We start from the raw sequence: 22,126 nt of genomic DNA, 5'->3' as shown, positions 1-22,126 counted from the left end.
CGAACTCTTTGCAGAGATTACCTCCGCGTGATCTTAGACCAGATTTCTCATCTTTTATTTTTTATTAAGACCTTTTTTATACTAATGGCTATCATCCTCTGTAAGGAAACTAATGGGTTTTGATTAAATAATTGCGCTTTGCTTTTATTTTTGTATTTCTTGTATGTGCAGAAATCCATTGTTCAGGGTTTTTTTTACATGAACTGATTTATTATTGGTTTTCCTCCTTTTTGGGGCTGGATAGAAATACCTGGAATTTATGACCCATTTTGTCCCATGTCCTGTCCCATCCCCCCCCCCCAAATTAATGATCAATTTACTTCTGCAACACCGATGATGGTGAAATTTCTTTCCCTTGTGAAAATGGAAATCTAATGAAACCTTTTATTTAATGGAATTAAGTGATTGCTACAAAGTACTTCTGAATACAGGGTGATAGCACCAAGGAAGTTTAGTTGTTATCTGTCATTTAAGTAACGTTTTCTCTCCAGATTTTTCTCAGCTGACCATTTTCTTTGGGTTTTTTGTGGTAGAATTTGAAGCTCAGAAGAGTAACTTGTATCACAGAACGAAAAGTTGTTCTACATGATGTGTAGAATCAGAGATTCAGTGAGATTAAAACAGCTTCCTATTCTAGACCATCAGTGCCTTTATTTAAAAGTAGCTGACAGTAGTAGAGCAGTTGGTTGACTTAAATACTAAAGTGAAATTGCTATAGTTGCCTGTGTTATTTCTTTTTGGTGAAGGTAGTTAAGAGCTGTCTGTAAAATACTGGTTACATTATGGCTGGCCCAGTGCCAAAGCCAGCAGCTATAAAGCTATGTGCAGCTATTGTATTAGACAGAAAAATTACTGCATAATTACCACTTCAGCTGTGTACATTTTTAGTTGATTAAAATTATGATAAAAAGCATGAAATGTGTTTTGTTTTCCTTTTCTTGTGGCTTTGTGGCAAGGAGTATTTAAGCAAATAGCTATGATGGGAGGTCATTCTATGGGTAGAATAAAGTGGGAACATTTGAAATACCATTCATTTCAAATTAAGTTCAATCGTCAGTGGCAAATCCATGGTTCGTCTTAGACCATTGTCAACTTTTTGTAATATTCATGTGCTTTTATTTTCTTTCATGGAGGTTCTCCTGAGGTGTTAGACAAACATCTTTCCTATTCCTTTTTTATTCCTTTTCAGCTAGAACCCATTGCAGAGTGAATTTTGAAGAATTCCTTTTTCTTTCTGAAGACCCTTATTTTTACTGCTTGAATCCTGGTTAAAATCCCATTTGTTTGTAATGATCTTGTTAATTGAAACAAGTAGGAAAACAAATCCTTGAGATAGGTGCCAACATTGTCAGATATCTGTCTAGTGACAGGTCATTCTGTCATATATCATTATCAAGCAGTCAGTGAGCCTGTACTCAGTAGCCACAAGTGACAAAACAGAAGAGTATAGATTTGGCCTCTAAGGCTATGGAATCACTACCTCCTATGAGCTGATTAACATGCTAATAAATCTGTTTCTCGTTTGTCTCCCCCCTCCTCCAGTGAACATTTGTCGTGTGCCTTCACATTCTTTCTTCACGGGGAAAGCAATGTGTGCACAAGTGTGGAGATTGCTCAACACCAGCCGATCTACCTGATCAACGAAGAGCATATCCATATGGCCCAGTCCTCACCCTCACCGTTCCAAGGTAAGTGAGCGGGATTTGGAACTTCGTGTGCTTAACCTCCCTTCTGTGTGGCAGGGACTTCGCTCCTGGTGACGTTATCTTCAGAGGTGAATAAAGTAAGATTAAGTAACTCTTTAGATGGGTTAAATTTCTATTCAGGAAGTTGTGGACGTAAGGGAAAATGTTGTTAGGACTTCAACACTACAGCCAGCCATAAATGGTACGGGAATTTTCCAGAGCTTCCTATTCATTAACATTGTTTTTAAAGGTACATGCATATACTAAATAAAACAAGGAAATTCATCATTTTTGTTTAAAAAGACTTATTATTTAAGAAAGTGAGTGCACTGATTTTCTTACATGGTGTCTAGGTCAGTGGGCTCAAATCTGTAACTTCAATGCTACGTGAATACAAATATTGAGCTTATCTAATTCAGGAGTACTTTTCATTCATAGATTGTCAACTATTTTGTTTTAAAAAAAAAAATTATGCGTGTGTGAAAATGTATCAGAAACAATGAAAAACTTGAAGTATCTGTGACTATTTATTTGCCAGTGTAAGAAATTAGGGTTTTACAGAATTAAGTTAGTGGCTTATTAAATTCATGATGCAATTGTGGTGCAATGCTCTCCATCAAAAAAATTTAAGAATATTTGAGTCATTGAATTATACTGTCTTTACTACAGTCTGAAATTATGATTTCAAAGAAATTAAAGCAAGAAATCTTTATAAAATTAAACATACAGTAAAGAAACAGCCAGAGACTTATGAGCATTTATAGAGACGTTAATTTATAGAAGCTTTATTGAAAAACATTTTGTTTCTAGATATAAAGTTTTGACAGAGGCTCAGACATTTAAATCCTAGAAGGTTTTATTTCAGTGAGCTAAATTCATTACTCTCAAATCAAATATGACTAAAAGCAAAACTGAGTCTGATTGGAAATACCTATTGTTGAGCAACTAGTTCTCCTTGTTTGTCATGACTGTAGTCTTCTTCATATATTGTTATCTCTATCCTTTTTAATGCTGAGAAGTCTCTAGTACCATATGTTCCTGGTAAAAACCCTATTGTTGAATATCTATCCTCTATTACTTCCATGTATGGTCATCCCTTTGCCATAGCGAATGCTGTTTCAGTACACTTAGATTAGTTCATTGTGGAAATTATGAAACTATACTGCAAAAAGGTCCATTTTTAGCTCAATAAGGATGGCTGTACAGGAAGCTAGTGCAGCGTAATGTAGCTTTAAATTCACACCCTTACCTGATTTTCCAGTAGCTTTCCCCTGAAGACGGATCCTTAAATCAGCATGCGAATGGAACAGTGACTCAAGCTAGAGAGGCAGGGACTGGCTGATACATAGTTGAAATGTGCATACTGTAGGGACTGTTGTTTCTTACTTTGCAGTTTTGGTGAGTCCTTATGGTTTAAATGGTACACTCACGGGCCAGTCATATAAGATGTCAGACCCAGCGACTCGTAAATTGATGGAGGAATGGCAGTATTTTTACCCTATGGTGCTGAAGAAAAAAGAAGGCATGAAAGAGGAAGAAGAGTTGGGATATGACAACGATTTCCCTGTGGCAGTTGAAGTCATTGTCGGTAGGTTTCAGTATTCTGCCTGAAGGATTATTTTCCTCCACATGATTGGAAAAAAAAAAATCTAATTAATCAGAAATAGCCATTATAATTTTCCTATCTTCTCTTGTAGCTCTCTTGACACTGGAACATCTGACTAGTTATCTTGCCTCAAGCTTCTTTACTCCCTGTATCCCACATGCTATTATTCACAGTATCAAGCTACTTGTTTCAGCTCTGTACTGGGTATAGTGGGTTAGATGTATATTAATATATGAAATTCCTTAGCTCTTTATATTTCAGATAATATGTTTTGTCTAACTGACATTGAAAACAAGTTGAAGGAGCTAGGGCTGCTGAAGATTATCAGGTATATTTAAGACTTCTGTTTTCCCATTTCTTTGTAGGTGGTGTAAGGATGGTATATCCTTCAGCCTTTGTTCTCATCTCCCAGAGTGACATCCCCATGTCACAGAACGCTGCCAATACTGGAGGCCATATAAATGTGGGACAGCAGGGGCTTGGAAGCGTGAAAGATCCTGCTAGTACCTGTGGGATGCCACTCACTCCACCCACTTCTCCAGAGCAGGCCGTTATGGGTAAGAAATAAACTTAGGAGGCTGGAGTCAGTCTTTCATTTTTGCATAGCTCATGACAAGTGAGGATAAGTATGTGAACAGTAGCAGATTAAAGACAGACAATAGACTGACAGTTAGGACAGGGCGTTTTCTGTAGGTCTGTGGTAAATGAAAGCCAATGCTTTAAACACCCCTGAAGAAGGCACACCTTTAAACAAAACTTTGTGAATTCAGTTAAGCTCCATTTTCTATAACTGCATTATCTTTGTGCAGTAGTGCAAATACCTGAGGGACTACATTCGGACAGTGTTTTAGGCAGATTTTGCCAGTGTTTATGAAGTGTTGGTTTTCTTGTGTTGGGATGGGAGGAGGGTGTTGATTCATTGTGGTACAAGAGTACAGTGAACATACAAGAGTATGTAGCTCTTTTTGTAAAGAGCTAGAAATACAGCGCTTAACTAAGCATTCATGTTGGTATAATAAAAATTTGCAAATGCTAGCTACTCTTTTTGCCCAACACAGTTGGGTTTTAATTAAGGGCCATTCAAAAGAAATATGTAAGTCTCTGGAACTGCTAAGAAGGAGCTGGGCTTCCCAAATGAGATCTGGCATAGGCTTGCGTCATATGCAGATGGAAAACAGAGTGCTGTGTAATATTTGCAAGTGAGTTACGTGTTTTGTCTGGGTAGAGTATGCCCCTTTCAAATATTTAGATCCATAGTAGTTCTAATCTCAGAAGCCATCCTAATGCTTGGTATGTGGGGTACTAGACCCTTAATATCTTGCTTCGTTGAAATGAATATGTATATGCTGTTGCTCCTCAGAAACAAAAATAAATATCTATAACCTGTCATCATCTGGAATACAGACAAGACCTTAAGATTAGTTGCTGTCAGTGTGGTTATGCAGTAACAAATTCAGCACTGCAATTTGAAATGAGAACTAAGGCACAGAGGAGTCAAACGTCTGTTTGAGCGCAAACTTCTAAGATAATAAAGTAAAAAAAAGAAATCTGATACAGAAAAAAGAAATTCAGTGATTCCCCCCCCCCCCCCCCAAAAAAAAAATATTTTGAAGGCATGTTTACAACTAATTTTTTTTTTTCTGTGTAGATTGTCTTCTGAACTTGGTTTTTACAGACTTGCCAGTTACTAACAGAATTACGAGATAGTTGAGGTTGGAAGGGACCTCCGGAGATTGTCTTATCCAACCCTTCTGCTCAAAGCAGGGTCAGGTAGAGCAGGTTGTTAAGGACATTGTCCAATCAGGTTTTGAATATCTCCAAGGACAGAGACTCCACAGCCTCTCTGGGCAACCTGTTCGAATGGCTGACCACCTTCACAGAAAAAAGTTCTTTCTTATGGTTAAATGGAATTTCCTGTATTTCAATTTATGCCTGTTGCCTCTTATCCTTTCACTGGATACCACTGGTTATATCCTCTCTATTTTCCCTGTCAAGTATTTGTATACATTGATAAGATTCCTCCCCCAGCTTTCTCAGCCTCTCCTTGTAACCTTTATTAATAATAATTTCACAAGCATGTTTTATGCTTTGCAAATGACTATTATTTGCAATTGAATTCTCAATTCACAGAAGATTGTCTGACTTGAGTCACATTAGCAAAATCATTAGAGACCACTCATCACTGGGCAACCTTCTTCTGCTTGAACTTGTACTTTGTTTGAACTTGTTGATTAGCGCTTACCAAATTTCACAGAGCAATAGAAGTGTCAAAGACATGAAGTTTTGTGAGACTGTGCAGCCAGCTGGGGATAAAGAATCCTTGCTATACCCTCACTGAGCTCTAAATAGTTACGAAGCTAGCTTAGCCTTTATTAGATAGCTCTGTCACATCAAGAGGATCAGTCTTGATGCAAAGCCAAAGAAAACTAATAATCATTGGCTTCATTGCCATGGAAGTACTTGTCTGGATTCACTTGTCCATGAACAGTGCCTGTACATGAAGACAAAGTATTTTAGTATTTTCTGCTAATAATATAGATTGTGAGATTTAAATTCACTTTGAATAGTGTTTTTCAAGGCAACTGATAGTTAAAATAACCAAAAAGCTTATTAGTAACTAACTGAAGCAAGACAATTGACTTCTAAATAACAATCTCTATTGAAGTATTGATGCATATTTTAATGTGCTATTGCATTTTTAAGTTTTTCAGATCCCTGTTAAACTTGTACAATATCACAAGGGGATTCCATTTTAGAATATTTATAAACTATTAATATCTAAAAAGTGTTCATATTGTCCAATCTGGCAGTCACAGTTTCTGTTTGATCCCTCCTATTGTTTGAGGGCAATATGAAATTGTATCAGGGGGGTGCCTCTCCAATGAACAATGAAAGGATTCCTTTCTATTATATCATACACCATTTTAAAAGACCTTGAAAAATTGGAGAAATGCATTGGAAAAACATGTCATACAGTTCAGAATCAGTAAATGGGAGACGTAAACTGGATTAGTCTGAGGCACACGAACAATACTTCAGTTCTGCCCCGTACTAGTAAAAATGTGGTTGTAGTACCATGTCCAGTTTTGAACACTTAAAGATGTGGACAGATTGGATGGAGTCCAGAAAAGTGCAGTGAGAATGATTATAGATTCTGCAAACAGGACCTACAGGAAAAGATGGAAAGAATTGAGGTTGTTTAGTCTAGAGAAGAGAAGTTTGAAGGAGAGATGGTATAACAGTCTTCAGAGACATAAAAGGAGAAAAAGAATAATCTTTTCTCTGCAGCCAATATGTAATGAACCTAAACTGGAGCAAAGCAAAACTAGGTTAAACATGAGGAAAAGCTTTCTCTGAGGAAGGATAATGAAGTGTTAGAATAAATTGGGGGGTGGGAAGCTACAGAATTTCCATTAGCAGAGAGGAGGGTGGGATATTGGGGTTTTGGGGGGTTTTGTTGGGGGTGGTGGTGGTGGTGTTTGTTTTTAAAGAACAGGTTAGTCAAATATGTTGATCCAGCTCTGAAGCAGGGGATGGACTAGATGATCTCTTCAGGTCTCTTTCAACCATATTTTCCATGATTGTGTCTGAAGTATGTAACAAAACAAATTGCTACTGAAATTTGGGAATGGAATTTTTCATGTGTAGAAACAGACTGCGCCGTAGGAATTGTGAAGTGACCTCTGGTGAGGGGCTGCTTGTGTTCTCCAGTATTTATACCATTATATGACATAGTTGTTTATGTGTGTTCCAGTATGTTGTCAGTGATTTTCATGAATAAGAATTAGTGTCAGTATATGAGAACAAAATGTTTTTGCCTGCTGTGAAGTTCTGTTTCATGTTATGCCATGTATTGCTGTACTACTGTATAGTACAAAAATATTACAGAATTTTGGAAGACAATAATTAATGTGCTCAAATGTAACTTGAAAGCTCTGGTAGCTCCTTGGTTATCCTCTCATACCTCCTATCCTTCCCTTTCCATCATACTTTTTTTTTCCCTGGCAGTTGTAACTGTCCTGCTATTGACGTATACGACGTATATGTGTACACATTATGTTTGTTTATACACACACGTTCCTTCCTGCCCCCCCCAAAGGAGGACAGATTTGCTAATTCTGAAGTTTTGACCTGTTTTTTTGATCGTCTGTCAAGTTCACAATGTTGTAGAACATTTGAAAGCCAGTGAAATAAACTGTTAGAGCCACAAACCTCAGTATCTCTAGGGTTCCGTGGTTTTGACTGCCTCTTTTTTTTTTTTTTTTAATTAGAATTCTTTACAAAAAGAGAATCAGGGAAGGTCTAACTGGAGAAAAATACATAAGCATGAAGAATCAAAGAAGATACAGGGTTAGGCAGCTTGTGCACAATTCTAAAAGTTGTGTTTTGAAAGTCACCTAACAGAAATCAGCAGAATTACCTTGTTAGATGCAATGATGTATAGCAGTGAATCCTTTCAGCATTTTGTTCTTAAGGCTTCTTAAATTGCGTCAGGCAGAAGGACGAAGTGTTCTGTACACTGATTTGACCTTGTTAAAATGCGGCATATCCTTACTTACTTTTCCATCCAGAGCACAGAGTGGTGTTACTCAGTCGCCAGGCAAAATGAACCTAAAGCTCCCTCTACTGTTGTAGTTCGTGTTTGTAAAGGTGACTGTGTTAGATTTCAGTTAATCTAAAACAAAAACATATTTCATAGTAGAAAAAGTACAGTACCATCTGCTTATACAATAGCTGGTAAGGTTTCTGCATCACAGACAGAAAGAAATGAAGTGCAGAATGTAAATCAGAGTTTTCAGGCTATTAACATGTTGAAGTAATAACTTCATTTGTTATCTCTTTGATAATCATACAGCATTACTGAGAACCTCACATATTATGTTAATAGTATATACTAATGATCAACTGTTGAACAATTTCTGTAGTAGTATACATCTCAACTGTAAGATTTTACCAAAGCAAGTTTTGATTCTGATATTTCAATTCAAGCATATTATAAAGAAATAGCATCACACTAATCCATTCATTTCTTCAGTGAGGTTTTATCTTGAGTAGAAAGAACTGATTCTTGCTTTGAAATAGTCTACATAAATTATTGGGTTTCTTCATAGATGCTTTTAGAACCATCCATATTATAATAAATTTAGTCTTTAAAGCAACTTACCAAAGACTATATCAATTCAAGTTTAACTTCTGGGATAATCGGGGAAAAAACTCTATCTGCACTGTTTCTTAGTGATTCAATATAAGGCTGTAGGGGGCCATCTAAACTTACCTCCATTTAAGCCGCAGAGTATATTATCTCACATGAGGTATGGTACTCACACAACTGTATAGCACATGTACCTGGTATAACCTAGTGCCATCTTTGTAACCCCAAAGACAAGTCTTGCTTTGAAATGTAGTTTAGTCAGTCTTTCGTAATGAAGCTTTAAGCATTTTGTAGTGAATGTGAACATCTGCGTAGTCAGCAGCTTTATAAGAGGGGAAAGTCTTTTCAGGAAAAAGTATCAAATGTGAATATTAAGAACAGCTGTAACATTAATGCTTAATTTATATTGCAGGAGAAAGTGGATGCTCTCAGAGCAATATCAGCCATTCAGCTGTACAGGAGGGGACAGTCAGTGTACACAGTCCAAAGAAATCAGGCAAGATTACACCAAAATTTCACAGTCATATGGTTCACCGTGTCTGGAAGGAATGCATTCTCAACAGGTCGCAGTCCAAGTAAGGCAGTAGTCCTGATGGTTTTGTTTGTTAATAACACATAATATATTTAAAATTGTAGTAGTTTTGCCTTAGATAATGTTATTCCTCACAGAATTCTTTTGCCACTAGTCAAAGTTAATGATGCAGAACAGCATTATCGAAGAAAATTTGTTACTGTGTTCAGCTGAAAACTCCTGACGCTTAGCATTGTATTTGCAGTTGTGTATCTTAATTGTGACAGTCTTTGAGGTTACAAATTTATAATATGTGCCTTCAGCTAGATGCTTTCAGATTTATTGATTGCAGTTTCTAGCTCCAGTTGTAGTTACTAGACTGAAAGTTGGGTGGCTGAAGAATAGTATATATTTGATATTTAGAACTCCAAGAGTAATATTTGTAAAGCATTGTATTACATGTGTTGGACTAAAACGCCAATCGACAAGGATATGGTAAAGTCTTGTTGTTAGTATCATAGGCCTTTATTACTGGAGATTTAAAGTATATTCATGGCATGGTGTGCCGTGAAATCTTTATTTTTCACTCTTTCCATGCAATTTCCTCATTGGATATGTCAGAAGAATTTCCATATTCAGTTTAAATTGCTTGCCCCTTGGTTCTTGTGCTTAAACTCCAGACCGAGCTATCTGATACGGGGCTGGTACCATCCTCCCACATAAATCAAACTATAAGTTTTAAGGAGTAGTAGAGGGAACTACTGTTAAATACAGAATTCTATTTCAAAGGTGAAGTAGAAGGAAGTAATTTATTTGAGGGGAACATATGTGAATTTATGCATATGCATTTTTAAAATTTTGTTTTACAAAAGGTGATAACTACTAAAATAATTTTATCTTCTTCAGGAGGAATCAAATTACAACTGCAAATTTGGAAGAGGAAGTTCCTAACAATACTGTTTCTTGGGATTTTGTGGATCCAGTCCAAAGAGTCAGTTGTTCTTGTTCCAGGTGAGCTTTGAAGAGAGTAAGCATTTATCATATTGGAAGAGCCCTGTTTAATTGACACAGAGGTACACTTACAAAAGGGAGTTATGTTTTAGCTGAGAGAAGAGGAAACTCTAATATCAAAACTGTGATCATCACTCACATTCAGGTGATTAATGTGCATCTCGTGTCATTGTCACTTGCAGTAGTCAACTTGAGTGGAAAAATGGTCTTAGACTAGAGAATGGGGGCTAGAATCACTCAAACATTTCTCGTTCATAATGAACTCATCTTCAGGCTTTTCAGAGATGTGAGCTTTGAAGTTTGGAGTTGTAAGACTCATGATGAAGGGGGAGAGAAACTGCCTAAGTTTGAGAGCATCCTGATTGAGGGATGGTGCTACTGTCCCTGTTTGGAGGAAGAGGAAAAATATCCCTAAGAAACACTTTACTCCATGTACCTCTAGTCAATCTGCCATGACTCATCGGACACCAAAAAACACCCAAGAGAATATTAAACCTTTGCAGTATGGTCATCCACTGTCAACTGATCAAAAGGAAATCACGGCTCACTTCCACAAACACTTTAAGAGTTTATTAAATTTTCTGTCATCTTTGATGAATGCTTAAAGTTCCAGTACTACTCATTCAGGAAGGGCAAACCAGCACCACCAATTCTGCTCAGCCATTCTTAAAATTATCAGAGCGATGTTACAGGGCTGGGAAAAAACAGTTTCCAGTGAAATAGTCCTGTGAAATGGCTTCTACTGAAATTTTTAATTCCTAAGGTCACCATCTATTTATAAGATTGGTAAAGATGTTTTTATGACCTAAGGAAGTTATTCCTTAAGTATGCACAGATGTAAATGCCATTCGTATGATCAAACAGAAATGCTGATCGTGCTATGCTAACCCCTTTGCTATATATATATATATATATATATTCCCCCCTGCTCCCCGTCTCGTCCCCCCCGCCCCTCCCCAACTGCAATAAGGGTCTTTGCCAAAACAATAGTCAACACAACAGCCAGGGATGTGGCTGAAATGATTCTCTGCTTTTTGTCTGGTTGAGACATAACTGTTTTTCTTTTTTCTTCTTTATTTTTCTTTTAACAACGAGGCAAACTCGAGAATAATGCTGTTGTTCATAATAGTAAAATTAATATATTGTCTAACCAAATCCTTAAGCGTGTTACCTGCCACAGCAGTCTCTGCAGAGCTTTCTGTATAGATTCAGCTGTACAGAGAAATTTAGGAATGTAGCGTTCTCACAGTCTCTGGGGGGTTGTTGGTTAGAAATTTCCATTGTCCAAAATTGAATGAATCAAGCTTGTGTCCTTGTACCTTTTGTGTTTGACTTCTCATGAAGCCAGTTCTTCTTTGTGTATTTAGAAGAAGAGATAAAGGGATGCAGAGGAATTGTGCATCATACAGAGGGCAGAGCGTTCAACCTGGAGACTCTGTGCTGTCTCTGAAGTGAAAATGTTGCTCTTCTGCAGCCTTGCTCTTTACCCCTGATTATTTGTTGCTTGTATGTATATACGCAAGAACGTGGAACAGATAAATGTTTTGTCAGGATGCCAAGTGTTTCCTATGCAAAACTGAGGTCCAGCCTCACCTGGAAAGCGTGAGGAATCAATAGTGGATAATGGAAACCTGAATCTATGGATAGGTTCAGCTGCATTTGCAATTTCACACTGTCTTTTAATACCTCCAGTGATAACTACATCATGCTGGGGTTAGTGAACACATCAACTGGGAAATTAAAACATTATCCTTAAAATGAAGGCAGTACCTGATTTCAAATGGCAATAAAAATTTTCTGTGTAGCTGCAGAAACTGGACAGCTACTGTCATATAGATATCGGTTTAGTCATTACTGTGCCCATTCTATGTGTTGTATAAATGAGAGTATAAATGTCAAGATGTGATCTTAAATATGGAGTCTTAAAGGGTTGTCTGGTACTCGGCATCAAATTCAGGCTTCTATAGACCCAACTTTGTGTGTTGAACAGCAGACTGTCTAAAATAATTTTCTGCGGTCAGTTAAAATATGGTGAATGATGGAGAATTAAGTCAATGAAATGTTACAAGAACATGCTTAAGGCAAATCTTCAGCTACTAGGGTATTAGCTCCACATTATGGGTGATTGCAACTAAAGACCATCTGCTGTGGCAGAGAATTTGCAACATGTCCTGATAACAGCAAAGCCCACAAAGAAAGCCAGGACAATAGCACACAACATGGATGGTTGCAGGAAAAAGATGTAGCAAGTACAAGAAGTTGTATTTGTACCATTTGACAGCCGCTGTGTACTATAAAACTTGGATTATTTCATAGCTAAGTCATAAAAGCAGAATTGGTTTTCTTCAATCTAGTAATCTAGTAGTCCACTTGCAATATGTAGTTTATCTTTGTGAGTAAGAAGCATATGATATGTTTTGAAATGTTTTGTTGCTGTCCTAGATATTGTTGTTTAGAAACAAAAATAGGAATGATTTACTTTGAAATGGTATTTAACTTTAAACGGGTATAAATATTAAGCACAATACGTCTTTCAATTTGTGCTTAGGTTAAAAAAAACAAACAACTAGACAAAAAACTCCAAACAGCAAAAAAGGCCAATAAAAATATGGACAGTTAGATGTGCCTGTTGCAACATCCTTGGGGACCATCAGCTATATGATGAAAATACTGGTTAGCAGTACCTGAAATACTGAAATTCAGTCCTGTGCTTCCCAGTCTCAGAGATACTGGATACAAATTGAAAAAAGCCATATTAAAATATGAAGCCAGTAATAAGTCTGTATTTTACTGCATTTTTTTGTTTTGAATATTTTAAAATATCTATTCACGCTTTCTTCATCAGTTGGTAGTTGCTTTTTTTTTGTTTGGTTGGTTGGTTTTTGGACTAGAGTTGTACTTACTTTTTCTTACCTGATATGGAGGAGGAAACTGCCAGGAAAGCATCCTGCCATGTAATGCGTCTGTGAACATAACTAAAACGATTCCAATCTGTATCTTCTGTAACAGATGCTCAAGAGTGTGTGAGAGTAGTGGTGTGGTTCCACAGCAGTCGTTTTATTTGAAAGGCTATCTGTCTTTCTTTAGGGTAATGAAAACAATAGTAGCTTGGATTTTTTTTGTTATATTACTTTCCATCTGAGCAGTACTAAGCTTTTATAAACATTAAATCTTTCTTTTGAATGCTGTTTTCTGGAGACTGTCATTTTCCATTTTATAGGTCAGAGAAACTGCAGCCGAGTTGGCTTGAACGACCTGGTCCGGGTCATGTGACCATTCCAGAATCTGTTAAAGGGTCAGAAATAGACATAAGATTTCTCAGTACTGTCCTTTGGGTTGGTTTATTTTTTCCCATTAGATCAGATAACCGTATAAACCATGCAGTGACTTGTTTCTGCCTCTGCTTTCAGGCACAAGGTTTTCAAACAGCGTTGTGCTGCTGGCTCCAGCCGTCCCCCAACGATAAATCAGCCAGGATTCAGCGTGGGAACATCATCATCTTCATCATTGCCACCTCCCGCCTCTTCAAAGCACAAAACAACAGAGAGACAGGAAAAAGGAGATAAACTGCAAAAAAGGCCTATGATGCCATTTCACCATCGGCCCTCTGTGACTGAAGAGCTATGCATGGAGCAGGACACATCAGGGCAGAAACTGGGATTAGCAGGAATGGAGCCCTCCTTAGAAGTCCCTAATTCCAGAAAATACGAGAAGCCGCTATCTATACCTGCTAGAAATCCAAGCAAGCAAATTAATATGAATCCTATGGATTCACCCCATTCCCCTACTTCCCCTCTGCCTCCCACGCTTAGCCCCCAGCCAAGAGGTCAGGAAGCAGAGAATCTGGACCCACCTTCCATACCTGTAAACCCAGCACTCTACGGCAGTGGGCTGGAGCTTCAGCCGTTGCCCAGCTTAGATGATAGGACAGTCCTTGTTGGACAGAGGTTACCTCTGATGGCAGAGGTCAGTGAGACAGCATTATACTGTGGGATAATTCAGAACAATGAGTCACTAGATATGTGGAGGACCTATAGTGTCCCATCAAGCGACGATCCAGAGTTCAGGCCGCCAGATCTTCCGTGTGAGAGATATGATGCCAAGATGGAAATAAACTCGGACAGCACTGCACTGAAAAGGTAAGAGGGCAAATTGATCTGAGTTGTGGTTTTATTAAATTATAAGCATGACCAAACTCTGTTTTCAGTTGAAACTGAAACAAGTAGAAGGCTTCACTGTAACATCAAAGATGATGTATGCTGGAGATAATGTTAAATACTTAAATAGAAAAGTGCTATTGTAGTATGCCTTATTTCTTTCTTATCTGGCTTTCTTTCGGGTGCTATAAGAACTGATAAATCTTTTTGTAACCTGTATCACAGTAATTTGAGCAAATGTAAGAGTTTTATTAAGCTTATGTCTTTTGATCATTTGAAAAAAGAAAATCTGTGTTTAGTTATGCAACCTTCCAGCTACATAAATGCTTGGCTTCCAGTGAAATTCTGTTTATGGCACTGTAGAGGCACTTCAGTGTGGTTTCTCCAATTGTGTGGGTTGAAAATTGCACTGTATCACGCTTTCTGTAAGTAGTAGCTGATACTATATTATGGAATAATACTGCTTTTTCGTAAACCCACTGTTGGTTCTTGGAAATTGATAGAAACTTTACTATTAACTTCGGTCTCTGTAGGATTGAAACTGAAAACCCTAACAGTCTCTCTGGTCTGTACCCAGAAAAGAGCAAATGCTAATCTCTTGTAAATGTTACTTTAGAAAAACTACAGCTAACATACAGTGTCTTCCTCAGTGAAGAACACGAACTACCTAAATTTTAAGGAATTTTTAGCTGTCTCTTTTTATTTTTTTAAACATGGATTTTCTTTATGCAAAGATATTTATTTATTTATTTTTAACTTTAGCATGAGAATTTGAATTAATTTTATGCCGGCCTAAAAATTATTTTTGCATTCTGACAATGCATAGAAAAAATGTACCAAAGAGAGTAGTTAATGAAAATGTATAAACTAAAATTAATTGAGAAAGAATTTTTGCTTTATGACAACATTGATTTTGGTAATTACAATGGAGTTTGCTAGGCTGAAAAGGTTATGTGTACTTCAAAGTGTTTTGATTTATATAGTGACAAGATTAATTCTTTTTTTCATTGTCCCAAAGTAGTTCTTAATACAGTAAGATGTTTAATACTAAACGTAGGCAAATGCATCCTTTATTTGAGGAAAAAACATTTCTGCTAGATCAAGGAGGATGGAGTGAGATATGGGCTGTATTTGTGTGTGAGAGCTACAGATCTTAAGACCTGTTCTTTTTCTTTGCTGTAAAAGGTATGTTTGTTTTGTTTCATGATGGCTTTGTTTGCTTGTTTATTTTTACTTTCAGGCTCTTAGCACAACCTAATAAACGGTTTAAAATTTTGGAAGAGCAGAAACCAGTGCAGACGCTGAACTATCTTGACCCCTTGCCTCTAATACAACAACCTGGAGAAGGCTTGGGAGATGCTAGTGATCCTTACACTTTTGAAGATGGTGATATAAAGTACAGCTTCACTGGCAATAAAAAATGCAAACTTGGGGCTGAGAAAGATCCTTTGAAAAAGAACAAGGTAACATGTAAATCCGGCATCTTTATCATTAACGTTCATATTGGACTTACAGTACTGTAGCACAGTATTTGCTCTGCAGCTCTCTGGAAGACCCAAGCCTGTTCCACAGATCAAAATCAGAGAGATTATGTATTTCTTTCCTGCACCGGCTCACAGGAAAAAACTTCATTTCACTATGGTATTTTTGAACTGGTATTTGCTGGCATCCCTCTGAACCTGTTTGTATATGAAAACACTGCTGTTGCAAGGAATACTTCCTGTTTATATGTATTCAGCTTGACCAGCAGCAGGTTCCAGATTTAAGCTAAGAAATAAAATATTTTGAGCCTTATATTCACTTGTAGACATGAAAGAATTTGCTGGGCTTTTTCTTTTCTTGCTTGCTTCAGCTTGACGTATCGCCTCACTGCAAAGCTCAGAGATCTCCAGCCCAAGTTCATTTTTCTTCCCTTGGGCAAAATTAGTGTAGCCTTCCGCTGAAAGGATTTGTGGCACGGTCTCTGTATGGGTTTGAACATTTCCTTAGAGGTGTTTTTCCACATGTGAAAGAAAACAATTTGATCACCATTCTTTGGCCATCACCTGTCCTGTATGCATCATACTTCTTATGTATCTTATCCATAATGGAGCTGTTTCGTTGTCTGGCTACTCACTCATTTGTTCTTGTGCAGTAGCCACCATGCTTAAAATTCAAGATGATGTGTTTTCTGGAGAAATTGAGGTGGCTAATTATCTCTACTGGCTATCAAAGTTAACTGGTGTATTTGGAATCCTTTGTAAATCATACAGAATGTTACTTCATGTTTTTCCTGATACGTAGATAAACAGCAGACAACTGTGTTCTTTTCCCTCCGTAAATTTTTTTTTGCTTCTCAAGGCATTTAATCCAGAGCCCTGAGTTTGGCTTGACATAGGAAAACAGTTGTTCTTACATAGCTTAAATTAATACCCATTAAAAACTCTTGGGTTTTTTGTGTAGTCAGAAGATGGAATTGGTACCAAGGAAATCCCCACAACGGGTCATTCTACACCGGTTCCTGATGGAAAAGATGCCATGTCTATTTTCAGTTCTGCTCCTAAGACTGGTGAGTAAAAGGTCTTTAATTCACTCTGTAAAGCAAAAATACTCAAAGCTACACAATAAAATCTGAAAGGAAAAATTACATACTGAACATTTTACTGTAACGTGAGAGCTATAGACAGCTCCTGAGATGGAAAAAACTTGATTCTGCTTATATACATGATTAAATAACATGATTTATTTTTCTTTTTCGGAATATTAAAGTTGAGCACTCTTTCCTGATTGACCTTCGGTGCTTGCTTAAAACTTGTCTGCAAGGCTATTTCTAGGCTACATCTTAGAAAAGGGGGCTCAGTGACTCTTGCTTGTTCCCTGTTTAGAGTGAGAAGTAAAGTTGAAAAAAGGCGATTTTGTGTTTCTTAACTTTGCTTCCATTTTTCATGTGTTTTTCCCTTTCTTTTTGATAGATACCCGGCAAGACAATGCTGCAGGCCGAGTAGGCTCTGGTAGCCTCACGCAGGTGACAGATCTGGCTCCATCTCTTCATGACCTAGATAATATCTTTGATAATTCAGATGAAGATGAGCTTGGTGTAAGTCTTTGTAGGACTGAGTGTTCTGTAGCCTTAAACCTTGGCCAAAAAAAGGAGGAGGAGGATGGAATCCTAGTGGGGAGCAATTATCCCTAATAGATAGGAGAGAGAGTTTCCAGGTAGGCAGGCTTGGATTTTAATTAGGAAGAATTGGTAGCAAAGAGAGGTATCCTTTCAGGAGATCCATCAAAGAGAGAAATCATCACTCTGTATAATTCAGGAATATTAGGATATGACTTAGGTAACATCAAAGCTTGTGTTGTCTGGCAGTTTTTCAGTCATGAGAGGAACCTGTATACAACTAACTCGCTGACTCAGTCATTGCATAGACAGGCTATAAGAATGCTTCCATAGGTAAAGCTTTATAAATGCATTACATCTAGTTTTGTGTCCTTAGCTTTTGTCAGTATTTTGTGTTCGTTTGAGAGTTATGGAAAAGATCCTAGTTTCATTAACTGGTGATTTGTTCTTTTACCTTGTCTGAGAAGCTGCCCAAAGAAAAATAAATTCAACCTTACTGAATTTCAGTAATTCTCTGAAGCATGTTTCTTTCTATTCCTACAAGCAGTTTATTTCAGTGCAAAGAGGAATAGTTGCTGAATATTAGAAAATACAAAAGGAAAAGCAGATTTACATCAATTACCGGGGAAAAAAAATCAAGACACATGGAAAGGCAAAGATTTGGATAATTACTGTTTTTAAGCTTCATCTAATATAGCCATAATGATACAGAAGCTGATCCTAAACTGCCTGATAGTAGATAATAGTGTTTAAAAGTCTAGTGTCTGGTTCGTGGCAGTACTTTTCAAGTACACCAATTTATTTGGTGTAATTATTACACTTCCCCCTGTTCTGTAGTTCCACACAAACTGCACTTAAGATGTCGCAGTTAATATGCAAATCTACTAGAGGACTGTTCTGTCAAAATAAAAAATTACCTTTTTCTGTGAAGTTGGCCTGGACAGACCTAATGTTCTTCCTGTCTTAAAACTTGCATGTGTTGGACTGTCCCCTGTGGTAATCTGTTTATGGCATTCTTGCTCTCAGTGTCGAATTCTCATTATTATCTTAGAGTGGTCCAAATATGGAAGCAAGTAGAATAGTCACATTAATTTCAAGCTCAGTGTTTGTGATAGCATTTTCTATATAATTTGTGTGTATATAGATACATATGCTTATATGTATGTATCTATATATTGGGGGTGGTGGTGTATAGACAAGCAAATATTTCAGAGACTTCGTTTTGTTTTGTTTTGGTGTTGAAAGAGAGGAAAAAGAAATCCAGACTCCTTGGGGGGGAGCGGATGGGAGAGTAGAAAAGTACACTTTTTTCTTTCTTGTGAAATCTCATTCAGAGAGTTTTCAGAATTTTTAATAGCTTATGAATTCTAATGTTTTGTATATTTTTTAATATGGTATGTGATTATTCTGCTTTCAGGCTGTATCACCAGCTCTTCGGTCATCAAAAATGCCCGCAGTAGGGTCTGAGGAACGCCCTGTAGGGAAGGATGGTAGAACAGCAGTACCTTACCCACCAAGTAAGTAGCCGCAACTGATTACCACTTTGTTGACCGTTAAAATCTCCTTATAGCTACCATACTGTCTTTATGTAGGAGGCTTATAATGTCACTTTTTCAGGACTGAGAGGTAGTGTGCATATTTTGTTCTGTAATTACCAGATGCCAATATGAAAAGAGGATAAGCAGATTTTAATGAAAACAGTGGATGGTAATGTAGACATACATTTTTTTAATGTGCCTGCTGAGATTTGAGATGCTTTTCTTTTGACATTATTGTCTTAGATTGGAAGTATGGGAGGGATTTTTACAAATCTTCATTTAGAAGCCATCTCCTCTATTCTCAAGTCAGTATCTAATCTCAGTTAGTCATTTACGCCATTACCATATCCCTCTAAAGTAAAGTACAAATCGTTCTTCTTTTTAAAGAATTCGAAGAATTTAAAGCTGTGACTTACCAATTGGCCATTATGGTGCGACCTGTCTTGGAAGAAGATTGCATTCAGCATTCGACAAATTCAGACTAAAATCACCTTCAGGGTTTAATCTAGATGTGGAAGTGCATGATTAAAATCGAAGGACTAGGTTCTACTTGAAGACATATTGTAGACTTTTTACAGCTGGTTATGGTAGAAGTGATGCTTGTACAGGCACGACACATGTACAGGGAAGGCTATAGGAGTGCAGAAAACTTAGAAATCAAATTTAGTATGCTGAAAATGTATGAAACAGATGAAAAAGGTAAGGCTTTTTTGTAAGGACTTTGCCAACAGCTATTGGAAATGATAAATTTTAATCCCTGAGATAGATGGGCTTTCTTGCATTTCTTGCACCTGAAAGGAGGTTGTAGCGAGGTGGGTGTCAGTCTCTTCTCCTAAGTAACAAACGGTAGGACAAGAGGAAATGGCCTCAAGTTGTGCCAGGGGAGGTTTAGATTGGACATGAGGAAAAATTTCTTCACTGAAAGGGTTGTCAAGCATTGGAACAGGCTGCCCAGGGAAGTGGTTGAGTCACCATCCGTGGAGGTATTTAAAAGACCTGTAGACGTGGCGCTTAGGGACATGGTTTGGTGGTGGACTTGGCAGTGCCAGGTTAACAGTTGGACTCGATGATCTTAAAGGTCTTTTCCAACCTAAATGATTCTATGATTATATAGGTGGCATTTCTCTTGAGATGAAAGAGAAATGTGTATATGTATGTGTGAGAGGAGGAAGGTGAGAATTTTTGGTATAATACTAACCAATCAAATTATGAATTACAAATTACTTAGTGGTGAGCAGGAAGAATGTTTGATTTTTGTGGCCTCTATAAGCAGGAATCAAATCTCTCTGCAAATCATTCTTTAATGCCTTCTCATTACCTTTAGCTGGTAATGAGAACAAATTGAGGAGAAGAAAAAAACCAGTCTGAATGAGATGAGTCAGAGTTTTATGGACCCATAAAAGCTGTGCTGATTTACTCAAATGTAGAAGTCTGAAGTATACAGAGATTGGATTTTGACAGGTTTAGTTGATCCATAGCTTTTTAAAATATGCAAAGCTTTTTCAAGCATGACATACATGAAAATGAATAATGATAGTTAGCCTGTAATTTTTGTAATTAAACTTTTTTATGAATCTGCACTGCAGAATTTTGCTAACTGGAGCGAGCTTGACTATGAGAAAATGATATACTATAGAGCTGTATGAAATAAGTTAAATAGATACACTCCACTTCTGTTTTGTAGCTGTCCCCTTGACACCAGCTGTCAAGGCATAACAGTATCTGCAGGGAACTGAAATGCCTTGTACATCATAATAAAGTCCTACTGACCACATTTCATTTTAATCTTCCTTCCTGTCCCCCTTTCTTCAATTTCTGAAGCACACTTCTCTTTGTTGAAAAACAGAGGCAGTAGCTAATCCAGCTGGCATCCTGAAGATTGTATTTCATACTAGCATTGGGTGGAAGATAGTTTTTTTCCATTCTACTGAACCTGTTTTCAACATTAATTTCTCCTATATCAGGACAAGACTAAGGTCTTCGAAATTCAAAGACTGAGAAAGGAGGGGGGGGAGGAACTGAGTGGGAATAATTCATAGCCCATTCTTTACTCTATTGCTCCAGGTTGTGAAAGACTTTGGGTTCAGCTTTGACTATTATTACCAACAGAACTCCGTTTTGAGAGGACTTCACCTATTTGAGTTGTTTCACTTTGTCTAAAGAATTAAATAGACTGGCTGGCTCATCTCTGTGCACAAAAAACCTGAAATTCAGGTTTTGGCTCTGTCAAGGCAGAGTGGAGACACATCTTGAGGTTGTAGCGTCCTACAAAAACATACTGTTAGTGTATGTATTTGTATACTCTCTATATAATTTTAATTCCATCACTTATTTCTGTCTTTTTCAATTAGTTTTTGAGAGTAGTACTATGTTTCACCAGTTTGGATTTCCACAACACAGTGTTTCCCAGTCAGAAATCCATCTGTATTTATTTATGAATTTTCCATAATCTTTAGTCTGCAAAAGTTATTGAATACAAGTATGTCCTTGTGTCCTATCAACTTGGGTTGGATGTATGATTAGGAATGGAAATGGAATTGGGCATTTAGTCTGTCAGAAAAAGTATTTAAGAAGAGACACCTATGGGAATTCACCCTTCTCTAATTTGAGTATTTTAAAAGTGAATTCACCAGAGTGATGGTTATGTCCAGAGAATATCTGTCCTAATTCAAGTCAGGAGAAGATAGCATATATTCTGAGTATTAAGCAAAATAAATATGGAAGCTGGTAGCTGGAAGGAAAAAGAATGTAGCTGGGGAGAAAATACTAGACTATTCTAATTTTTGTTTGATTGCATTGCACTTTATAAAGCATTTCTGTAAGGGTTTTTTGTTTGTTTTGCTTAAAGAAGAAAAATACACGATGGATGATTACATTACGTTCATTTACTGAGAAGTAATTTAGGGATTTTCCTGGCTTAATGTCTTGTGATGCAAAATTATAATTTTGTGGCTTCCTCTGACACTTGTCACTTTTGGATGCCTGGCAGTCTGATTCTTAAGCAAAATTGCCTGTGTTTGTTAGCAACAGTAGCCTGTCTTATCTTCAGGCATTATGTCGCTATGGACCAAATGAGACTACAATGACTGTATGTCAGTGGAAAAATGCAGCGAAGTGCACGCTAATTCCAAAAGCCTCCCGTTTTAGGGCTCGAAATCAGCTCTAAAAAAGGGAAGAAACTACTCTGTATCTCTTTAGTAACAGTTGCTGGGGTGAACTTTGCGTTAATGTCAATTAATCTCTTCTGTTATGAAATATTTTTTTTGTTGCTGTTAAAATTGTACATAGAATCTGTGTATCTACCAGTTTGTTGTTTCTGCTGAACAATAAGCTTGCAAAGTATCCCTAGGAATTTTTGGAATTTATCCG

The 22,126-nt window shown here is 37.3% G+C and overlaps 1 protein-coding gene across 1 annotated transcript in view; it reads left to right on the top strand.

Annotated features, from left to right (window-relative positions):
* The window catches only part of MED13L (mediator complex subunit 13L), a 206,036-nt gene that overhangs the window by 146,913 nt on the left and 36,997 nt on the right, over positions 1-22,126 (top strand). The window contains exons 5-14 of the mRNA XM_076353034.1: positions 1,543-1,688; positions 3,079-3,273; positions 3,657-3,848; positions 8,856-9,018; positions 9,861-9,965; positions 13,376-14,104; positions 15,363-15,585; positions 16,565-16,670; positions 17,074-17,198; positions 18,637-18,736. Of these exons, the coding sequence (XP_076209149.1) occupies positions 1,543-1,688; positions 3,079-3,273; positions 3,657-3,848; positions 8,856-9,018; positions 9,861-9,965; positions 13,376-14,104; positions 15,363-15,585; positions 16,565-16,670; positions 17,074-17,198; positions 18,637-18,736 (2,084 nt within the window). The remainder of the gene's footprint in view (positions 1-1,542; positions 1,689-3,078; positions 3,274-3,656; positions 3,849-8,855; positions 9,019-9,860; positions 9,966-13,375; positions 14,105-15,362; positions 15,586-16,564; positions 16,671-17,073; positions 17,199-18,636; positions 18,737-22,126) is intronic.

This window comes from Aptenodytes patagonicus, chromosome 15, assembly GCF_965638725.1.
Source record: "Aptenodytes patagonicus chromosome 15, bAptPat1.pri.cur, whole genome shotgun sequence".
NCBI lineage: Eukaryota > Metazoa > Chordata > Aves > Sphenisciformes > Spheniscidae > Aptenodytes > Aptenodytes patagonicus.
The sequence above is the reverse complement of the archived record's forward strand: the minus strand, read 5'-3'. Positions and strand labels throughout refer to the sequence as shown.